This window comes from Eupeodes corollae, chromosome 2 (genome assembly GCF_945859685.1).
Source record: "Eupeodes corollae chromosome 2, idEupCoro1.1, whole genome shotgun sequence".
Classification (NCBI taxonomy): Eukaryota; Metazoa; Arthropoda; class Insecta; order Diptera; family Syrphidae; genus Eupeodes; species Eupeodes corollae.
In genome coordinates, this window is record NC_079148.1 from 150,878,101 (window position 1) to 150,899,779 (window position 21,679).

Sequence of the window (21,679 nt, forward strand, 5' to 3'; positions counted from 1 at the left end):
TATTATGTTTTATTTAATAATTTTATAAAGTCTCGATTTTAAAACTCTCGTATTAAATTAAATTATTTTAATAAAAATAATCTTCTTTTTTTTGCTTACATTGAATTGATCACTTTTTATAAAGAAGAACTAAAATGTAATATACATGTTTTTTGTTTATTTTTAAATGTAATAATTTATAGATTTAATTACATTTTTATCCAAATCAGTTTTTATATTTTTTTTCTTTGTGACATGACAAGTTTTTATTTTTATTAATTATTATAAATAATATAATACATTATTATTTATATTTTTTATTTTGGTAGTGAAACAAATTATTAATATTTTGTTTTGTTTCACTATTATATTCTTAAAACAGTAATTGTTGCCGCTATAACGCAAAACAAACGATGAAATAACTCTATTAGTTTTCTTTTTTGTTATTAACAAAACAAAATTATTTGGTTTTAAGAAATATATATATTATCGCCATCAGTTGTAAATGTTTTATAATAAATTAAATTCAAAAAAAACAACAAATTTTTTTTTGTAAAAACTAAAGCTAAACAACATTTCATGTTCTATATCATTTTTTGTTTATATAAGAAAAAATTCTTTAAAGAATTTTATAAAAAATAAAGAAACAAAATTTTAGATGTAAGCTTATTTTGTTCTTTAAAGGAATTCTGTCACTTATTTTTGTTTGTTCAACAACAGAATATCTTTAAAAAATAAAAGGCTTACAAAAAATAAGTTATTTGAACAGAAACGTCTTAAAAAGTTCGCTGTGAGTATAGCGAAACAAAAAGTAGCAATCTTTAGCATTTTTATTTTAATTTTTTGATTTATTTCACACTTGATCCTTGTCCCAGTTTTAAAACTGATGAAGGAATCATGTTTACTACTTTTCTCTATGAGACATGCACCGATGATACCGACAGGTTAGGATTACTGCACTTTTATAATGCATCAAGCAATTCACGTTAATGTTCAAGAGAAAACAAAAATAATAGTTTTTTTGTATTATACTAGACTAAAGTCTACATATCATATAAGATAGAGAGAGAGTAAGAGAAAGAGAATCAAAATAGAAACAACTGTAAGCAAGGAAATTTTTGAATGATGCTAAAAGGATGTCAATAGAATGTTTTTATCTCTCTTCGATGGGTTGCTCAATCAAACAATCTTAATTGCTTCTCCTTTCCTCGTAGTCATCATCATCATCATCAGTATTATGTGTTGCTGCGGTCGTCGCCGCCGTTGGTCTTTTAGTTAGACGGCTATCCACCGTCGATGTAGAGGCAGCAGTACGATAGGAACGCCTCGCCGATGGTGATTGATCAACAGTTGTTGCATCTGGGATGTCTTCGTCATCGTCGAAATCTTCATAATCCCCATCGACTGATCCACTAGGACTTCCAGGTGGACTTAAAGCTTGTATTAATTTACCTTTGGAATTATTCCACAAATGATTAAGACGTTCCCGACCGAAAAGCAAAAGGAACGCATCAATAAACTCGCGTGACTTCTCTTCCCATTTTGTGATAATGTCACCCTTAACTTCGGTCATAACACGACGACCACGATCTTTGAGTTCATCCATTTTATTTTGTAATCGGAATTTCTTCTCGGACAGGAATGATACATTAAGATCTTTGGCTGAATAACCTCGTGCTAAATTGCGACGAACATACAAATCGTAATCCTTAACAATGCGAGCTACAATATCAGAGGTAGAAACACCTAGAAAAACAAAAGCACACATTGTAAGCTCATGAGTTTTTTAAGTGGGATTTGATGTAGTAAACCAACCTTCTGTGCGTTCAGTTGCAACAAACATTCCTCTTGCTTTTAATGGGGCATAAATATCATCGACACCTTCTCCGGTGTATGGAATGTCATCGTGTGCAACAAAGTCAATTTTATGTTCATCTATGAATTCATCTGTTAGTTCCCATGGAGCTTCAGGAACAACCTATTCAAAAAAATGTTTAGGATAAATTTATTATGGACTAAAGTGAATCAAAAGACAAATTTACCTCATCAACATAGCGACAATGACGAACGCCTTCGTAGCGTTCTGAATCGTTCATTACAGTACGACCCTTTTTACTATGAGTCAATTCATCACTACAAACTCCAACAATCAAATATACATTGGGGAATAGATTTTTGGCCTGAAACGAGTAAGAATTTTATTATTTTTAAATGAGATGAATAAACACCAGGTGAAAGTTATAAGTGGTGCCTTGAAAGTTTGGATTAAGGACAGGTTAAAAAATTCGAGGAAATTGCTGCAACTCTTTATAGACGCTCCTAAAACTATTCCGAAGAGTGCAAAAAGGGAATAATTGTAATACACAAACTGGAGAGGTTTAGTCTGAAGTCACCACAATAGTAGCGAAGTTTTGTTTTGGAATGAATCAGGGAACAACATAAAGGAACACGTGACGCTAAATAACCAGGATTCCGCATCGAATCTTTCCTGGATTAATCACATCAAAACCTTTGTTGTTCCAATTACACTCACCGTTTCGCCCGCCTTTCTTTGATTTTACAAAGGATTTTGAAAGCGTTACAGGGAATTTATCTGGCTTACTTTGCAGGTGGGTGGGTTTAGTCAGGCAGAATTGTAAATTGTCAGCAATGTAGTTTTTATATTGATTATCATTGACGGAAAGCCTTGAGGGGAAACGGTTAAATAACAAAGATCCTCACAAATTCGTTATATCATTATTATCTCATAGAAAACAGAAATCTTTGGGGCTGAAAATAAATGGAAAAAACTTAGATTCTCGGCCCCGAAACCTTTCAGTCATCATCTCAAATAGACATTTCGAATCCTACAGCATAGGAAGTAGATTCTTGGAAATATTCAGCCTTATCACAGGCCCCGTCGTAATAGAAAAAAGTATAATTTCTCCCGTCGTCTAAACAAAAGCGGAGTTCGTGAAAAGTGGTATCACTAGCCCCGAATGAATAGGAAGTTTGGCAGTTTTTTCTAAGAACAGTTATTTTGATAGGAGTATTGGTACCCTCTTTCCGCAATGACTCAAAACAGTTGCCAATCTGCTGATTGATGTGATTGAACTCGAAAACACGCAAGTCTTGAGTTCTTGATGCACTATATCCAATATATGTATAAACGCTACCTTATTCACCCGAAAGTTTTTTTTTTTAAATCTGCAATTCAATTTTCTTTGTAACCAGTGAAATGATTAAAATATGTTACCAACACTTTGTCATCAAAATCCAAGGAGTTAAAGGCATCCCTTAAAATTTTGCTCTGCATTATTTTTCGTTTTTTTTCTTCATTTATTGCAAAGATTGCAACGGCTATATTATCTATTTTTAAAGACAATAACAAATAGAACCAAAGCGAAGGATGAAAAACGATCTTTTATTTACTTTTCTTGTTTTGACCCAAATCTGCTGATTTTGACACTGCAAAATTAATATTTCTTTGTGGCAATGGGCAGGTTCAGGCAACATAAGGGACTTCATTTGCAGTCAACTTCATTCAGTGTCATCAATTTCGAATTCAGAACTTTACTTCACAAATTTTTACTTTAAGTTCATAGTACAAGAACTATCAAACACATTATTGTCTAGAAAAAACACTCCTCAGACAAGCTACAAGTCGAAGGGTGATTGTCTCTACTAAGTCGGATTCGAACCCGTAAGACAAGCTTCATGGACGTAATAGGTCCGAGGAGATAATGCCAGAGAATTGTGAAGAGATTTTGCAGTATATGAATCTGAGAATTATTCTGTGTTTCTTTATAGAAACTGAAGCATCGTGATACTTCCTGAATCTTGAGACTTCCTCCTAAGCTCAATGGAACCAGTTTGAGTCCCATACGGAATGAGAGGCTGATTATGCTGATATGATTTAGATCGTTTATATCGTTAAAGAAGAATTTTCCTTGGTAATTCTTGTGTTTTTGAGCCAGAGCAGGGCATGTACAGAGAAGATGAATAATTGTTTCCTCCTCTTCCTCGTCCATACAGCTTCTGCAAAAGTCATTTGAGAATACTCCTAGTCGTGTGGCGTACTTTCCTATTAGACAGTGTCCGGTTATGACACCTATTATTGAGCTTATATGCGATCTGCTCAGAGATAGCAAGCACCTTGAACGTTTTAAATCTAGTGTTGGCCAGATGTTTTTTGTGACCTGACACGTGGTGAAGTTGTTTCACCTGGTTGCCTTCTTGATAGCGTCTTGCATTAGCAACAGTTTACAAGTAGCAATTAGTTATGCCAGTATGTGCCAAACGTGGTAGGATGGGCTGCACTGTACCGTTTCTGGCGAGTTCATCTGACTAACAGTTGCCTGGAATGTCTCTATGGCCCGCCACCCAGGAAAGGTGAATATTAAACTGCCGTGCCTTCTTCATTAGAGATGATCGACAGTTATGGACTGTTATAGAGTTTGTAGAGACAGAGTCCAGAGATTTGATACCAGCCTGACTATCTGAGAAAATACGGATATCAGATATTGATAACACGTTTTCTTTAAGCCAGGACAAGACTTCTTTTATCGCTAAAAGTTTCGCCTGGAACTCGCTACAATGATTGGGAAGGCGGAATGAGACTTATTTTGGTCAAATGAGAGACTTAATTTCAGTCGTTCAGTACACACCTCCACCAACCCTTTCTTTTGTTATTAAACCATCTGTATAAAAATGGATCGATCCATCTTCCCAGAAATATTTGGGAGGTATAGAAATCTGTCGAACTTATTCTAGATTCCTAAAAATTACGGAGTGGCCAATGTTGTTGTTAGTCCACTGTAACGAAGCTTTGAGGCGAATAGCAGAGCTTGCAGCTATTTGTTTGCTAAATATGTCAAGAGCTGTTAGGTAAAGTAAGGTGTACAGTGCCGCAGATGGGGTCGTGGGAAGCGATCCGCTTATACATTTGCAAGCTGAACGATGGACTTTATTTAATTTATCACGGTTTATAGCTTTTTCTAAAGCAGTCCACCATACTGCCACACCGTAAATTAAAATCGGACTGATTACCGACGTGTATAGCCAATGCATGATTCTGGGCTGTAAGCCCCATTTATTACCAATAGCTTTTTTGCAAGAAAAGAGACCTACAGTAGCTTTTTTGACTCTTTCCTGTACGTTGCCTTTCCAATTTAGTTTTTTAGACACGACCAAGTATTTGGCCTCAAATGAGAATTTTAATTGGATCGAAATTAAGCCACACAGATCAGCCCAACGTATTAGTCTGTCTAAGGCATTTTGTAAGAGTTCTTTTAAGGTGTTAAGATGCTTTCCCGAAACTACTATAGCACCGTTTTATATTTAGGCGTTCTAAATTTGTATTACTTATGTTATGATAAAATACTATGAGATTATTATTGCGGAAATACGATAAAACTTGACACCACAGAAAGTGATTTTGCTTGCAGCAGTTACAAAAACCTTTGACAGATCTTCCAAAAGAAGAAAATAGTCAGATTGATAAGAAATCTTACGGTAAAGTTTAAGGTTAAGGGAGAATGGAAGACAGTTTGAATAGAAAAAAAAAACATAAGAGTTAAAACAAAAACAATAATAAACCAAAGTGGCTTGCTTGTGGTACACCAGATGGTTCGAAAACAAATTTTGAAAGCGAACTATCAACATTTACTATTTGAACTGCACGAGCTTAATATGATGTAAGCTATTTTATGGGGAAGCATAGAAGTAAAATTATGTAATAAGATGTGGTGGTTGACTGGAAACCAAATTTCTTTTTTGTTAAATCAGATATGACTAAATCTCGTTATAACTTCCAATCCGATTAAACTCACCGAGATCTCAGAAACTTTTAGCCATACAATAATGAATAAGTTGGTGACAAACAATTGACAATATCTCTTAAGGCAGTTCACTTAACCTACATTATGCATATTCCATATTCATATGTATTATTTGATTCTTACCTGCATAAGCTGCCTTGCATGACCTTGATGAAATAAATCATATATTCCATCAGCATATACACGAACACGTCTTGGTGTTTGGCCAGCACGTGCCATTTGGTAGGTAATTCTTTGCGTATAATCGCATCTTTCACACTCCAGAATAGCTTCTTCATCTGTTGAAAAAGGTGCTGGCTTGCAAATAGTCTAAAAAGAAAAAAGAAACAAATATGAAACTAAAATCTTTATTTCCACATGTATCCAACATACATTATACATTTTTTAATAAGAAAATAAATTTTTAAAAAAATCGACAATTTGATCTCTCTGTGTCTTGTTTTCTGTATTTATTTTTAAATCAATGAAAACTTTATGTAAATAAATCAAAACATAAAATAAAATCATCAGTTTAGATATCGAACAAGTTTATTTTGAAAAAAGTTCTCATTAAGTGTCACGAAAACATGCGATCGAAAATTTTTTCGAGTGTTTCGAGTTCGTGAACATGAAAAGAAAAGGAAGTGAATATTTGTGCAAATATTTAAAGTCATTATTTGGAGTCCTAAATTTGTCTAGAGGTTTTCTTTTTTGAAACCTTCTATTGTTAGCGAATGAATGAAACTCTCGCCTCATGTTATGGTCACGACAATGAATTTATCTTATAACACCTTTCTATCCAATGCCTTCAATACACTTATAGTCTTCATGTTAACAATTAGAAACATTCTCAATTGAAGCCATCAAGGAGCAACCATCAACGATGACAACGTTTTTCATTTTGTCATCCGCAAACTTTAAGTGAATGATTCGTCTTTCAATTGATGAAGCGTTTCTTTAAGAAGAAATAAAAACAACAAACAATACAAAAATACAAATTTATATTTATAAACCAAACTACGTAGTGCATCTTTTTTTCTCTAGATGTTGTTGTTTATTTATTTGATTTATTTGTGTTGTCTTCTTCTTTTTGTTATTTTTTTGCCTCCGCGTTATTTTATATGGCATGATTCGGAGCAAAGTCTCTGTGGCATAATATAAAACGGCGGCCGGGGCGGTGCGCCATGGCGACGTTTTCAGGTGATTATATCATTGATAACCAAAGTCAATTTCATTTTAAAAAAATATATACATTATAATGATTAAATTGTTAACCATGGGAAGAAGGTAATTGAACGAAACGTTTAATTAAAAAACTATTTTTTTGAAATTATATGAAACTATTAGGTTTATTAAAAAGAGCCTAATAAGCAAAATTTAGCGATAAAAGTCAGCAAAGCTTAATTAATCAAAATTATAAGGCAGAATTTTACTTCTGAGGGACGAAAATGTAGAAGAAGACTACGACTAAGTTGGTAAAAGGGCTAGAATGCGAAATCGGAACTATGTCCTTTTGCTTCAGGTCCTGTTGTTGTTTGAAGTTAAATAAAACAAACTAATTTCTAGTTAATGTCTCCAATTTAGGTGTAGACTTGAATCATTGTATCACTTTCTATATTGTAACTCACTGTTTCTTCCGGTAAAGGCGTTACAGGTACCATACGACCCATCTTAATTTCCGTTTTTTTTCTATTTTAAAATAAGAATTAACTACTTAAAATGATTTTTAAAAATACGTTGAATCAAAAATATCACAAGTATAATTGTTTAACTAGCTTCACCGGCGAATGCAAACTTACAACTGATTGGACAAAATATTTTGAAACCGCACACCAATGATGATGGTAAACAAAATCACAATGAATTTTTGTCTTGTTTTCAATTTAGTTTGGTTTGGCTTTGGCCTTTAGATACTGACAATGCATATTGTTGTGGAATAGAATAGAATAGAGCTGCAAATAAACCATTGAAACAGCGCAAATTCATTACATGATTGATGTGATTCCCCTTTAACATCAAAATCTATGTAATCTATTTTTTCAAATGAATCAAAAAATGTTTGTTTACTTAACAATAATATTTTAAGTGAGAATTTACGAATTATAAAATACTCAATAAAGAGAAGAAGATGAGATATAAAAAAAGTAATTTACTGACTAATTGATATAAACACTGAATAAATACATTTTCGTATGAAGAAAATCGAATTTTGAAAATTAATTTGAACTAAAATGTTCAACACGTTAAAACTTAATGAAGTCGAAATGGTTTGAGCTTCATTCGACTTTCCACCATCAAACATCAACAAAAAACTATGAAAAAGGGGATTCTTAGTGAAACAAATTGTTTTTTTTTTTTAAGATAAGACTCAAACAAATCGAATTTATAAAAGCCAGTCACTTGCCTTGTAATGTTCCATTAAAGGTTTTCGATTACAATTGTTAAGACCACGCAGCACAAACTAAAAATGATACGTGTTTTACCATAAAACTCTTACATTTTATGACTTTGTTTTGTGATAGATAAGCCCAATCAGTGATTATGTAGTTCAGAAAAGAAAATTAATTTTTTTTTATGAGATCATTAAATAAGTTTTGAAATCTTACACAATTTCAATGAGTCACATGTAATACAACTTATCACTTTATTATTGACCTCACTTGTTATTTAGTTCCTACATAAATGTCATCATTTAAAATATTGTTTTGAAAATATTAAAAAGCATGACTCCTGACGCTTGGAAAATTCTTGTTGTTCTGCTGACTCAGAGAGCAGAGACCTCCACAGTTTTGTGATTTTAAATATTTACTCCTGCAAGGTTATAGAATTTTTGTTTCGTCAGTAAATAAAGGGTTTTCCAATAAAATGTTTCAGTTCGACAAAAGTAGTTTTCAAAACAAATCAACGGATGTTTATATACAATGTAAAGAGATTGCTGATATATTTTGACTAATTCGTTGTTTGCTGTTGTAATTTTTCTAGTTCGATAAATAAACGTTAAAGTAAGAGATCAAACTCGGAATGAAAACAAGTGAGCTGGAAATTTGTTTATACTTTCCACTTGGTATTCTAATAATTGTGTGAAAAGTAACAGATAATATTCTGAATCCAAACATCGTGATTATCTCGATTTCTAAAATTATAATGGTGTTAACACTAATTCCAAAATTGTCAAGCATATCATATTTTACAATTTTTGTCTCACAAATTTTCTTAAAAACGTTACTGTTTGCGAGAAAGATGGCAAAAAAAGTGAAGCGCTAAACACATTTCTATAAATTAAGTTGTGAGTGAAAGAATAATGACACTTTTCACACAATTTTTACACTAAAAGGAAGGTATGTAAATACAGTAGACTCACGATAGCAAAAACACAGTCTTACGTGAACACTTTTTTGTTTACATTGACTACTCTGTAGCGTGAACAGTGTGTGAAAGCCCTATAACGTTTGACATAAAAAACATAGCTTCATTTGATCGTTTTTCGGTTTTTCAAATCGTTTTACTAAATAGGGAATCCCGTTAAGGATTTTCCAGGTATTATTTATTTTAATTGGACATTTGTCTTAGTGCGCGGTGTTGGTTTGGCGTAATCAATATAAAGATTTTCTTGAAAAATGTCGCAAAAAGTACCAAAATTCATGTTTTTGAAGGACAATGTAAGTGTTTTAGAAAAATTAAAAGGATGATCAAGGGTAACCAGCTTATCAAAGCAATACAATGTTGCAAAATCAACTATTTGGGCTATCAACAAAAAATCGGAGAAAATTTTAAAATGTGTTAACAATACATTTTTTGGACCTGGAATGCGGAAGACCATGAAGTGTTCTGAACTTCTTGAATGGAAAAAGTTGGTTCATCAAACATCGAGAAAAAATCTATTCAGTCAATGGATTGATGGTTAAGGAAAAAGCTAAATTTTCCCATTCAAAAATGAATGAAACTCAGGGCGATGTAAAAAGCGTTATGGTGTGCGTTTTATCAAAATAAATGGTGAAAAGTTATCTTTTAGACCTTACCTTGTGGACCCTTTCAAAATGAAGTTGCAAGCCAAAATAAAAGAGCTAAGTCTATCTCACAATCAAATATACAATGCGGATGAATCCGGATTATTCTAGAAGCTGCTTCCTGACAAGACATACGTATCATCTCAAGACAAAAAATGCTGCTGGCAGAAAAACGAAAAAACAGCGCTTTTAGGCACTTTTCTTGCTTGTACAAACGCAACAGGAGAACATAAAGTTAAGCTTTTAGTGATTGGAAAGGCAAAAAATCCTAGTTATTTTAGGAATTTTAAATCTCCTGTTGACTACAGTTGCTCCAAATCTTCATGAATGACATTTGCTATTTTTAGAAATTGGTTTCATCATTGCAATTTTGCATTGATTGCAAATGTTTTCATGTGGTAGGTCAGAACATTTTTAAAACACCAAGGGTTGCCCGCTAAAGTTCTTCTTTTAATTGATAACGCTCCATCTCATCCACCCGAAAACGAATAAACATGTGAGGACGGGTTAATAACTGCGATGTTTATGCCGCCGAATGTCACGCCGCGCCGCCCGCTCATACAGCCGATGGACCAAAATGATATAAGACTAACAAAACTTTTCTACAGAAATATTCTTCTGGCATCAATTGTGGCTGAAAAAACTGATTTTATTGAAGCATTAAACGTTAAGAGTATTTGCTATTTAGATTTGATTGGCAATGTCTTGAAAAAGAATACAATAGCAAAATGCGGGACGAGTTTTTGATCAGTGATGAATGTGAAATCGAGGACAGTATTTTGGAAACAGCACATACCTGAATAGAGCCTAAGGAAGCAATCGACATTTTCAATAAGGCTTTGGAAAGGGCTGAATATGAAAACGTTAAAACAGCAGACATCAGCGTACTTAAATGACTTCGCGAAAAGGCAGTTTTCAGTCAAATAGAAAAAAAGAAAATTCAAAAAAGGATTACGCATTTTTTTCATTAACTGCAAATTTTTTATCAATTGAAACAAAAGTCTAATTTATTTTTAAAATTTTAAGAACTACAACTTCGTCAACATGAACAACTTCGAAAACGTGAACAGGGTCGTTTTTTAATAGTTCACGTTACCGCGAGTCTACTGTATATACAAATTTCCAACTAAGCATCTCACTTATATTACTAGACTATTGGAAAACTTTAAGAATTCCAAATTTAAGGTACTTTGCATAGACTTTATTTTCACGTGAGCTCAAAGAAGATAGTCTACAAGTGCGAAATTAAAAGAAGAAGAATTGGGTGGCCAATTGTAATCATCAGTTTGAGAAAAAAAAAAAACAAAACAAGGCCAGGAAACTTTTCTGTGACTTTGACTGCAATATGTTCAAAATGTTTGTATTGAATTTTAACAATGGGCAGGTTTGGAAAACAAAAGAAACTTGGAGGCAAAGCAAGAAATATAATTTAACTTAAAGCTGAACTTTATTACTCTATTTTTGCATAATTTTATTTCAAGTTTTGTACAAAGAGATTCCTTCTCAAACTGGACAAATTGGAAAAGAAATAAAAACTATTTCATTCCTTGAAATTTGAAAAGTTTAATTATTGTTTTATATTAATTAACAACTAAATGTAAAAGTAAAGTGAAGTAAAGCTACAAGTTTTTTTTTGATGGCGCTTTGGAAAACTAACCAATTCCCTTTGCCTAAATGTACAAAACACAGTTTACTGCAAATGAAGCCCCTTTTGTAGGTTTAACCTGTCCATTTTCAGACTATCATGAGGCACTTAATTGACTAGCTGCCAAAAAAAGTTCCTTCCAATTGAAGCACCTTTATTGGAAATTTGACTGGAAAGTTATTCAAGAAAAACCTCCAAAACAAGTCAATTTCACTTATGTCAAAATGACGGCTATACATAAATTTTCATTCTACCGAAAGCTGTACTTTATAACTCTTTCTATTTGACGTTTTATGTTAAAGGGTTCCTTTTTTTTGTAGACAAATATGTTGTTGATAGTTTTTGCAGGGACAACTGAAGGTAAAAGTTAGTGAAGTAAAGTTCCGAATTTGAAGTTAATGACACTTTAAAAACTAACTAGTTGCCTTGTCGAAATTTGCGTTCAAAGAATGCATTTGATTGCAAATGAAGTCCTTTATGTGGACTAAACCTGCCCAATGGTCATTTTCAGACAACCATAAATCACTTGAAGGTAATGCTAGTTTCTAGCATCTGATTGGCCAGCTGCCAAAAAAGGCAACTTTATTAGAAAGCTGGCGGGAAAGTAAGTCAAGAAAAATTGGCAGGTTAAGCCAACATAAGAGACTTCATTTGCTGTCAACTTCATTCCTTGAACATACATTTTGACCAAGGCAACTAGTTAGTTTTCTAAGTGGCATGAATATCAAATTCAGAACTTTACCTCGCAAACCTCTACTTTAAGGTTCATAGTAAAAAAAGGACCAACAAATTAATGTCAAAAAAACACTCCTCAGGCAATCTACAAGTCCATCACGATTTGTATTTTGTATTGCAAAGAAATATTAATGATTCCTTTTCCAAATTGACAATGAATTCTTTTCGGAAATCATTAAATTACGTTGTGCAGAAAATAAATAAATCATAGAGTACTAAAGTTCTGCTTTCAGTTGAATAAAAAAACATGATCTACTGCCATTTTGATAGAAGTAGACTTGACTTAATAGTTAGGGAGATTTTTCTTTACAGTCAACTTTCTAAAGTTGCCTTAATTGGAAGGTCATTTTTTGGCAGCTGGCCAATCAGATACCAGAAACTTGCCTTACTTTTAATGGCTGAATCACAAACACGCTTTAGCTTCGGCTTCGTCTGCGTTACGGTAAGCCTGCTTCGAGGTTGCTCTAAATGACATTTCTATTATTTCATCCCTCCAAAGAGCAAATATTTTGTTTGTTGACATTTTTTTACAGCTGTTGAGCTGTCAGACAAAGCAAATGTTAAGATAATTGAACTAGAGCTTCCGTTTAGAGTCAGATTACGTTACATTACGTTCTTTTCCTTACGATTGTCAAACGAAACGTGAGGTCGAAGCTTCATTGTGATAGCACTCATTGAATTCCTATGGCTGAACTCGTAAACGTAAGGCGAAGCCGAAGCTGAAGCGTGTTTGTGATTCAGCCATAAGTCCCTTATGTCACCTAAACCTGCCAAGAGTCTTTCAATTATAAGTCAGTTGTATTTTTTTTTTAATTATCTTCTTTCATATTATGACAGCTAACCTTAGCTTATTAAATACTTTAAAACATTGTCTAATTCCAATGCGTTATTGAAGCAATCCATTTTTATCGGGTTTTCCATTGGTAAAATAAATCAATTTATTTCTGAACTAGATGTGTCAAACACATAAATTTCCTCTTGTTTTTGCATTCAGTGGGACATTATAAATTGATTTATTTTTAATTAAGATCAAATTTGCATATCTTTATTTTTCGGCACTTAAACATCTTGGCACTAATATTAATACAATTTTAAAAAAATGTTAAGTTGTAAATTTGACAGCTGTAATGCACTAGTTAAAAAGAACACGAAGTTACATTTATATAATGGCAAACAAAAAACTATTTTAATCGTGTTCCATGCGCCAAGAAAAGAATACAATTTTTAAGGGAAATCTGAATTTACACATGGAAACCCCATTTTACTTGTCAAAGGATTAAAGGAAACAGCTTCAAAAAGTGGTAACTTCCCAAATATAATTCTATACAATTAAATCCAGAATAGTATCCCTTGCTTAAGTGCTTTACCAGCATTTTTTAAATACTTTGATGAGCATTGCTGAAAGTGTGAGTATAATGTTTTGAAGTTGGTTGGGGGAGCATCTAGCTAATTATACGAAAGATTGTATGTTAAATATCTATAAAATAACAAAATAAATGAAATATGCTTACAAAAGACTTAAACTTGCTTTGGGAGCTCCTGTCCAAATATGTAACTTTTATTTGTAAAACCTATTTTAAAGTATTTTTTGTATATAAAACTTATCTTATAAGCACCTTTCACTTAACGACCTTCCCCGCAAAATTGGCATTCTTTTAATGCGCGTTACTGGAAAAGAATTATTTTAAATACACTTACGGACTTAAGCAGGTTTTTAATAACTTTCTAACCCTCTAAAGTGCCTATCAAAACAAGGAATTGAAACTGAAGCATTCTTTCGCGTTGCAATGTAGTTAAATCCTTTAAATTTTTCGTTTATTCTAAAAGTTCTTCAAAAAACTATAACAAATATTCTACCCTTACACGTTAAATAAACCACATCACTGTTCATCAACCCCTTTTTCCCCTTTTAACAATAAAATAAAATAAAATAATTGCATTCTATTAGCAAGAAAATAAATTAATAAAGACACAACACTCAATTGTCGGCACCATAAATTGAATCGAACCATAAAATGCGAATCTATTGTTATTTCCTAGTTTTGTTTTCGTTTTGTTTTGTTAAATGTTTTACACGTTAAAAACAAATTATATTACACGCGATTGTACTTTTAAAAATGACAACGAATAAAATAAAGTATTTTTGTGTGTTTTTGTTGTTGTTGTTTTTTTTAAAGACTTACCGGAATTTCAATAGAATTGCAGTAGTTCGTACTTTTAGGCGGAACATACTTCTTCTTGCTACTTGTGGTCCCATTGGGAAATGTACCAGCAACGCCTTTAATTAGATCCACATCATCTGGCAAATCTGGTATATTATCAGCTTCATCACTATGTTGAATATCCAAATCGATAACTGATGGAGATTTCGAAGTGAGAAGTCCTGTTTCATCGTCCAAAGATGTGGCCTTCATTGCTGAGGTGGGCATCGAGAGTGCACTTCTGTAAGTTCTTTTGCGAGACGATGAAGATAGATTAGAAGCTGTAGTTTTTGAAGGAGACGACGAAGAAGACGACGACGACGACGAAGCTGACGCCCCAAGAGCTACCGAGTGAGATGTAATTGAATTGTTAGCTATCACAGACGATGATGCCATAGCAAAATTGAATTGGTTGTGTTATCCAAATACAATTCGGTTGACCGAAATGAAATCCAAAAAATAAGCAACCAAATAATATACTACAACAGCAACAACAATACAGTTTGAGTATTCCTTATTTATTTTTCGAGAACTGTGCAGGAAGATTGAATCTTCTTTGAAAATCCCACTATCAGTGGACAAATCTTTTGTAGTTTTTACTGTCTGTGGTTTTATTTTATAAAATGCGATACGACGCGGTGTGGTATCACGGACACAGTGCTGTGACGTCGACGTCAAATCGTATGATCTTCAAGTGAATTGCTTTGACCTGCAAATGAATAAAAAGATAAAATTAATATTTGGATTTTTTGAGTTCTATTGTTAATTTGAATAAATGAAGAAGTGTGAGTTGAAATAATTAGACCATAAGCAAAACAATAAAAGATTGAATCACGTTAATTAATATTTGACAAGTAAATTACACTGCGGTCCGTATTGTTCAATTAACTATTCATTTTTTTAATTTAATTTCAATCAACAAATGGAATTAAATTAAATAGTCATCTTTTGAGCTATAATCAAAACAGTTCTGCTTACGTACATATTTTAAATTAACGTAAGAAAAGAAATTAAGAAAAGAACCTAACTTAAATGATTGCCAACCAATCATGCAGATTTATTTGTAAATGAAATCCCATCCAGTCTAAGTTGTGTAGTGTGTTTTTTTTTTAAATTTTTCTTTTTTAAAATAAACCAACTCAATTGTTTTTAATTGATGGATGGAATATAAGTTATAAGTTTACTGGAAGAAGGCCAATAGAGCACACGTGATCATTTGAATATACCTAATTAAATACAACAGAGCTCAGCACACCAGAGAACTGGTATTTTGAATATCGTAGAATTAACACTGTTGAGTTGAATTTTAAAATAAACTATGCACTTTATGAACCGGAACTTATCCGGAAATAACTATGCACAGTACCTAAATATATTTATGTAATAACCACATAATCAGCAACTGCGCATGAAATTTTATCACACAATGATTAAAATATATTTTTTTAAAGATTTTCAATACCTACACAAAACAAAATTACTGATAAAAATATCAATGATAAAACATTGGATTTGCGACGTATTTTTTTTTGCGTGTAAAACATAAAAGTTATTATGGCGCCTAGATTTTTTGAAGGCTATAATAAATAATAATTATACAATTTATTTCTAATGGTCACACGACTCCAATTTGTGGATGTGTAAAATATGCAGATTTTAAATCGTCTTTCAGTTTTGAAATTAATAATAAAAATTACCTTAGGGTCAATTGTGTTTGACCACAAATTTTATAAAATAAAATATCTAAAGTATTATATAGGGTATTTTTAATGAGTTTTTTTATTTTTTGAATATTGTGCGCGCACTAAAGGGTTTATGAATGCCCTTATAATGATTGAACACAGGGCGAGCAATTAGGAAGGATAAGAAAGGAGAAACCGATACACATTAATTTTGAATGGGAAATATTTAGCCTGGTAAAGCATTCCACATTCGTGTAGTGCGTCTAAAGAAAGAATCTCTGTATTTAGCAGTACGACCGAAAGTGGGCTCAAGGGTAAACTGATGGGTATTACTAGCAGTAAAGGTATTACGGTTGAATTGTTTAAGGGAAGGAATGCAACTTGGCTAGTTCGCTAGAGCATTGTTTATAAAAATAATGATAAAACAATGACAGGCAGAAGACCTTGCGGCGGTGTTCAAGAGAAGCAAATGTAAGAGAACGAACTCCAATCATTTTTAGAGCTCTTTTTTCAATTCTATCCACCACCCCAAATATTAGAGTTATACTCAAGTTTTAGACAAATAAAAGCTTTGTAAATTATAGCCAGATCAGAAGGGGTAAAAACTTCTTGCATCGTCGGAGAAAACCCAAGCACTTAGAAGCATTTTTGGCTTTTGTGATCACTCCACATAAAGTGGTTTGTGATGCACATACCTAAGACTGTTAGTTGTTCAGTCTATTCAGGAGGGTTATGCTTTTGCGACAGTAGACAGCATTGAGTTTTTGAAACATTAAATTCTACACGGTTTATGATTCGCCATTGAACAATGCTGTCAAGATCAGAATTTAATGAGCTTATCATACGCTGCCGAAGAACAAGGTTGAGAGTCTAGAAACGAATATGAAAAGCTGAGGGTATTGTCGTCAGCAAGACAATTTTGTGGGATAGAAGTTTCAGACAAAAGATCATTTATAAAAATAAAGAAGAGCGGCGGAGACAAAACGGAGCCCTGGGGCACACCAGCGCTTATTTTATAAATATTAGATTTGCATTCCAATACTATTTGAATTGAACGGTCCGAAAGATATTCATCGATACCAAAAGCACGCATTTTCGATAAGAGAGCTTGATGCCAAACTCTATCAAATGCCTTTGAAATATCAAGTGCATTTGATATCAGTTGGTCAGTGAACTTTCGTTGGGGAAGGTCCCCCTGTGTTGTGCGTCCGTTGCGCATGCGCGTCTTGTTCGAGTCTAGTGCCTATCGTGATATCTGTCTAATTGTTTTCCCTTAAAACTTAATGTTAATAAAAAAAAAATTAAATAAAGCAAATAATCAAAAAACAAAACGAAACAAAAAAAATAGCAAACAAAATATTAAAAGTGATAAACATAAAAAAAACAACAAAAATAAAAAAAAAAACAATAAATCACGCCACACCAAATGAATTACAATAAAACAAAAACAACCAACAAAAAAAATAATACATATCATGTTAAGCCAACTCAGCATAGCGATAGCACAGTGAGTACCATCCTTCACTTTCCCCCTTCTCTCGTACAGTCGCATGGCTTAGCATGTGTATCAAATTGCATTGTGTTTAATTACTAATGCAATTGATACACAGCTACGTCATCGTTGATAGCAGATTGTTGACAACAAAAATTTTACTGTTTTGTACTAACAGGGCCGGATTTGATTCTTGTCACTACTAAGGCATAACACTGGTAGTGGCGTGTATCGAATAGCATTCTGTGGTTCAACGCAGTAATATTTTTCTTAAAGTCTTCGTCTGTTTTGGTTTTTGTTATTCTTTTATTTGCAATGGCTGGAAATTTCAGGGTAGATTATTGTAATATTCGTGGGCTTAGAGCGAATTTTCTTTCTGTGTACTCCCATACTGCTTTAAACAGGCCAGCTGTTTTGGCACTAAGTGAAACCCAAGTGGTTGAGGATTCCGATCCCACTGAATTCTTTATTCAAGGGTATAACTTGGTGCCATTATTCTTTTCTCACCATGGTCTCGCCATATACATTAGGAATGATGTTGCTTATCAGTTTTTGCCACAATATGGTCTCTGCACCAATTCTTTTTTCAATTTCATGTGGTTTAAATTTTCCGTGAACAAGCAAATCATTCACTATTGCTTCCTTTATCGAAGCCCAAATCTAGACAGAGTATCAACTTCTCGTGAATTTGATGCTTTGTCTGATTCCATCCAAAGAATTGTTTCGTCCTATCCTCGCACTGAAATCGTTGTTACGGGCGATTTCAATGTACACAATTCTTCATGGCTTCAACATTCGGGCCAGTCAACACCAGAAGGAGTGTGTGCTGAGATCTTCGCTGAGTTAAACCACCTAACTCAGCTGGTCAACGAGCCCACTCGAATATCGGACGTCGTAGGTCGAGCAGAAAACACTCTTGACTTGTTTCTTACCTCTGACCCTGGTAAGTACACTATTAGTGTTCTATCTCCTCTAGGCACATCTGACCATTGTGTCATATCAGCAAATTTCTCGTGTAAAAACTCTCCAGTTAAAGAAAGAGCTCCTATGAGAACCGTTTGGCAATACGAGAAAGCCAACTGGGACGGTCTCAACAATTACTTTAGGATCTTTAACTGGTCACTATGCTTCCTCGATAGTGACGTTGACGCCAGCGCTGATATGATCACAAGTTTGATTCTCCTGGGAATGAGAACTTTTATCCCGAATAGGGTTAAAAGCATCAGACCTAAGGAAAACGCATGGTTCGATGCGAGCTGTAAAGAGGTTATTAGGGTTAAGAAGGTAAGTTTCCGTTGTTTTAAAGCCAATCCAACTGAGGAAAACCGGAATAAGTTCAAGCAAGCCAGGAAGGCCTGCAACGCTCATATTCGACGGACCAAATTTTTACATGACCAACAATTACGGCAAAAAATACTGCAATGTCCCAAAGGCAGTACAAATTTTTGGTCATTTGTAAAAAATATGAGGAATTCTTCCTCTTCCTCGGTTCCTACGCTCGTTGTGAATGACACTCCATTTGTTAGCTCTTCAGAGAAAGCAAATCTCTTTGCTAGGCAGTTCGCCGCCAATTCAACTCTGCCAGTGAGTGTTATGACTCCGCCTGTACTTGAGCGAGTTAATGATTCTATGGGGCAAATCTTTTTTCGCACTCGTACTGTAGCGAGAGTCCTAAAAGATCTTAACATACACAAATCTGCTGGTCCGGATGGTATCCCCGCTATTGTTCTGAAGAGGTGTTCTTCATCGCTGGCAAAACCACTGCGTAAGCTTTTTCATCTGTCCTACTCCTCAGGTCTCGTTCCGAGCGGATGGAAAACCGCATTTGTCCAGCCTATTCCTAAAAAAGGCGAATCTTCCTCACCGTCTAATTATCGACCGATTGCACTTACGTCCCTTCTTTCCAAGGTCATGGAAACGCTGATTAATTATCAGCTCAAGAAATATCTGGAAGAACGGAAGCTTCTTAATGACCGACAGTATGGCTTTCGTAGCAATAGGTCCACTGGTGATCTCATGGTTCATCTCACCGAACAGTGGAACAAATCTTTACATAGTTTTGGAGAAAGTAAGATTATTGCACTAGATATTTCAAAAGCGTTTGATAGGGTTTGGCATCAGGCTCTCTTATCGAAAATGCGTGCTTTCGGTTTGCATGAATCCCTACTTCATTGGATTAGTAATTATCTTTCGAATCGTTCAATACAAGTTGTATTGGATGGATTCAAGTCTGAAAACCACAAAATAAATGCTGGTGTGCCCCAGGGCTCTGTTCTATCTCCAACACTCTTTCTCATTTTTATTAATGATCTCCTGTCTGAAACATCTAATCCAATACATTGTTTCGCTGACGATAGTACTCTTAGCTTTTCATATTCGTTTTCAGATTCACACCCCTCTTCTTCGGATGTGGAACTGCAACGACAAAATATGATAAGCTCATTAAATTCCGACCTAAACAGCATTGTACAATGGGGAATAAGAAACCGCGTGGAATTTAATGCTTCGAAAACGCAATGCTGTCTTGTATCGTTAAAGCGAAATATACCCCCCCTGCCATTATCCATAAATGGCACTTGCATCGAGGAAACTGAACATCTGGATATTCTTGGTATGTGTATCACCAACCACATTTTGTGGAACGATCACATACGCGATGTCGCCAAAAATGCCGCAAGATGTTTGGGTTTTCTAAGGCGATGCAAGAAGTTTTTCTCCCCCTCTGATCTGGCTGTTATTTACAAGACTTATATACGTCCAAAGCTTGAGTATAACTCCCATATCTGGGCCGGTGCTCCTACAACTTACTTAAGCCTCTTGGATAGTATTGAACGTAGAGCATTTAGATTGATTGGTGATATTACCATCATAAGATCATTTACGTCACTTGAACATCGTCGAAATGTTTCTTGTCTCACCCTGTTTTACCGTTATTTTAATGGTTTATGCTCTAGAGAAATAGCCAGTTGCATTCCTCCCCTTAAACAGTTCAACCGTAATACTCGCGCTTCTAGGAATGCTCATCAATATACCCTCGAGCCCATCTTCGGTCGTACTGTCAAGTACAGAGATTCGTTCTTTAGCCGTACTATGCGAATGTGGAATGCCTTGCCACACTCTGTCTTTCCCAGCTATTGCAATATTCAGGAATTCAAAACCAATGTGCACCGACATCTCCTTTCAACCCCTCTCTCCCTTTCCTAGTGCTCACACTGTGTCTACATAATAAGGGTAATATATCCCCTTGAGTGTGCGCTTATTATAAAAAAAAAAAAAGCTTCCGTTCTTCAAGATATTTCTTAAGCTGAAAATTGATCAGCGTTTCCATGACTTGATTTTTGGTCCCGTACGCATCGATGGAGAATGGAGGAGAAGATATTACGACGAACTGTACGGGCTGTATAGCGACACTGACCTAGTTAGCAGAATTAAAGTCCAACGGCTTAGATAGCTAGGTCATGTAGAGCCGATGGACATCAACGCTCCAGCCCGGAAGATCTTCGAATCCAATCCCGACTCAGGTGGCGCACCCAGGTGGGAGAGGACATCAACCAACTTGGCGTGCGAAACTGGAGACAGCTAGCTAGGGACCGAGCTGGCTGGAGACGCATGTTGGTTGAGGCCCAGGTCCGCCCCGGACTGTAGGACCGCCTTAAGTAAGTAAGTAAGTTTTCATGACTTTGGAAAGAAGGGACGTAAGTGCAATTGGGCGATAGTTAAAGGGGGAGAAGGATTCGTCATTGACATTTATTTAAATTCGATCAGTTCAACTTTTTCCTCAATAAATCTGGATGTATGACGTCGTACGACTATAGCCGTGGTTTTTGGAATTCCATATAGTGCCACGAGAAATTGCCAAAAAAGCTAAATTCAAACCAGATCTAACTTTAACATAACAAAATTAAAGATGATATGTAAAAAAAACATCAGGAATAATTTTAATTTAATTTGTTTTCATGATTTACATTTTGTGAATTGAATAAGAACTAAAGTAAAGGGGTTTGTTCGTAGATTATGGTCTTACTTTGTGTAGATCTTCGCGAGTAACAGATGGCGCTTAATTTTTTTGAACTAACTTTTTTGCAACAAACAAATATTACAGCTTATGTATATTTAAGTATTATTAAACAACTTAGTCGA

The 21,679-nt window shown here is 34.3% G+C and overlaps 1 protein-coding gene across 1 annotated transcript in view; it reads right to left on the reverse strand.

The window, feature by feature from the left end:
* Positions 1–217: 217 nt before the first annotated feature.
* LOC129944436 (choline-phosphate cytidylyltransferase A-like) overlaps positions 218–21,679 on the reverse strand; it is a 37,882-nt gene continuing 16,420 nt past the window's right edge. Inside the window, exons 2-6 of the mRNA XM_056053863.1 lie at positions 14,348–15,074; positions 5,922–6,107; positions 2,022–2,159; positions 1,795–1,957; positions 218–1,725 (exon numbers count right to left, since the gene is read on the reverse strand). Coding sequence (XP_055909838.1) covers positions 1,169–1,725; positions 1,795–1,957; positions 2,022–2,159; positions 5,922–6,107; positions 14,348–14,761 — 1,458 coding nt within the window. The 5' untranslated portion in view covers positions 14,762–15,074 and the 3' untranslated portion in view covers positions 218–1,168. The remainder of the gene's footprint in view (positions 1,726–1,794; positions 1,958–2,021; positions 2,160–5,921; positions 6,108–14,347; positions 15,075–21,679) is intronic.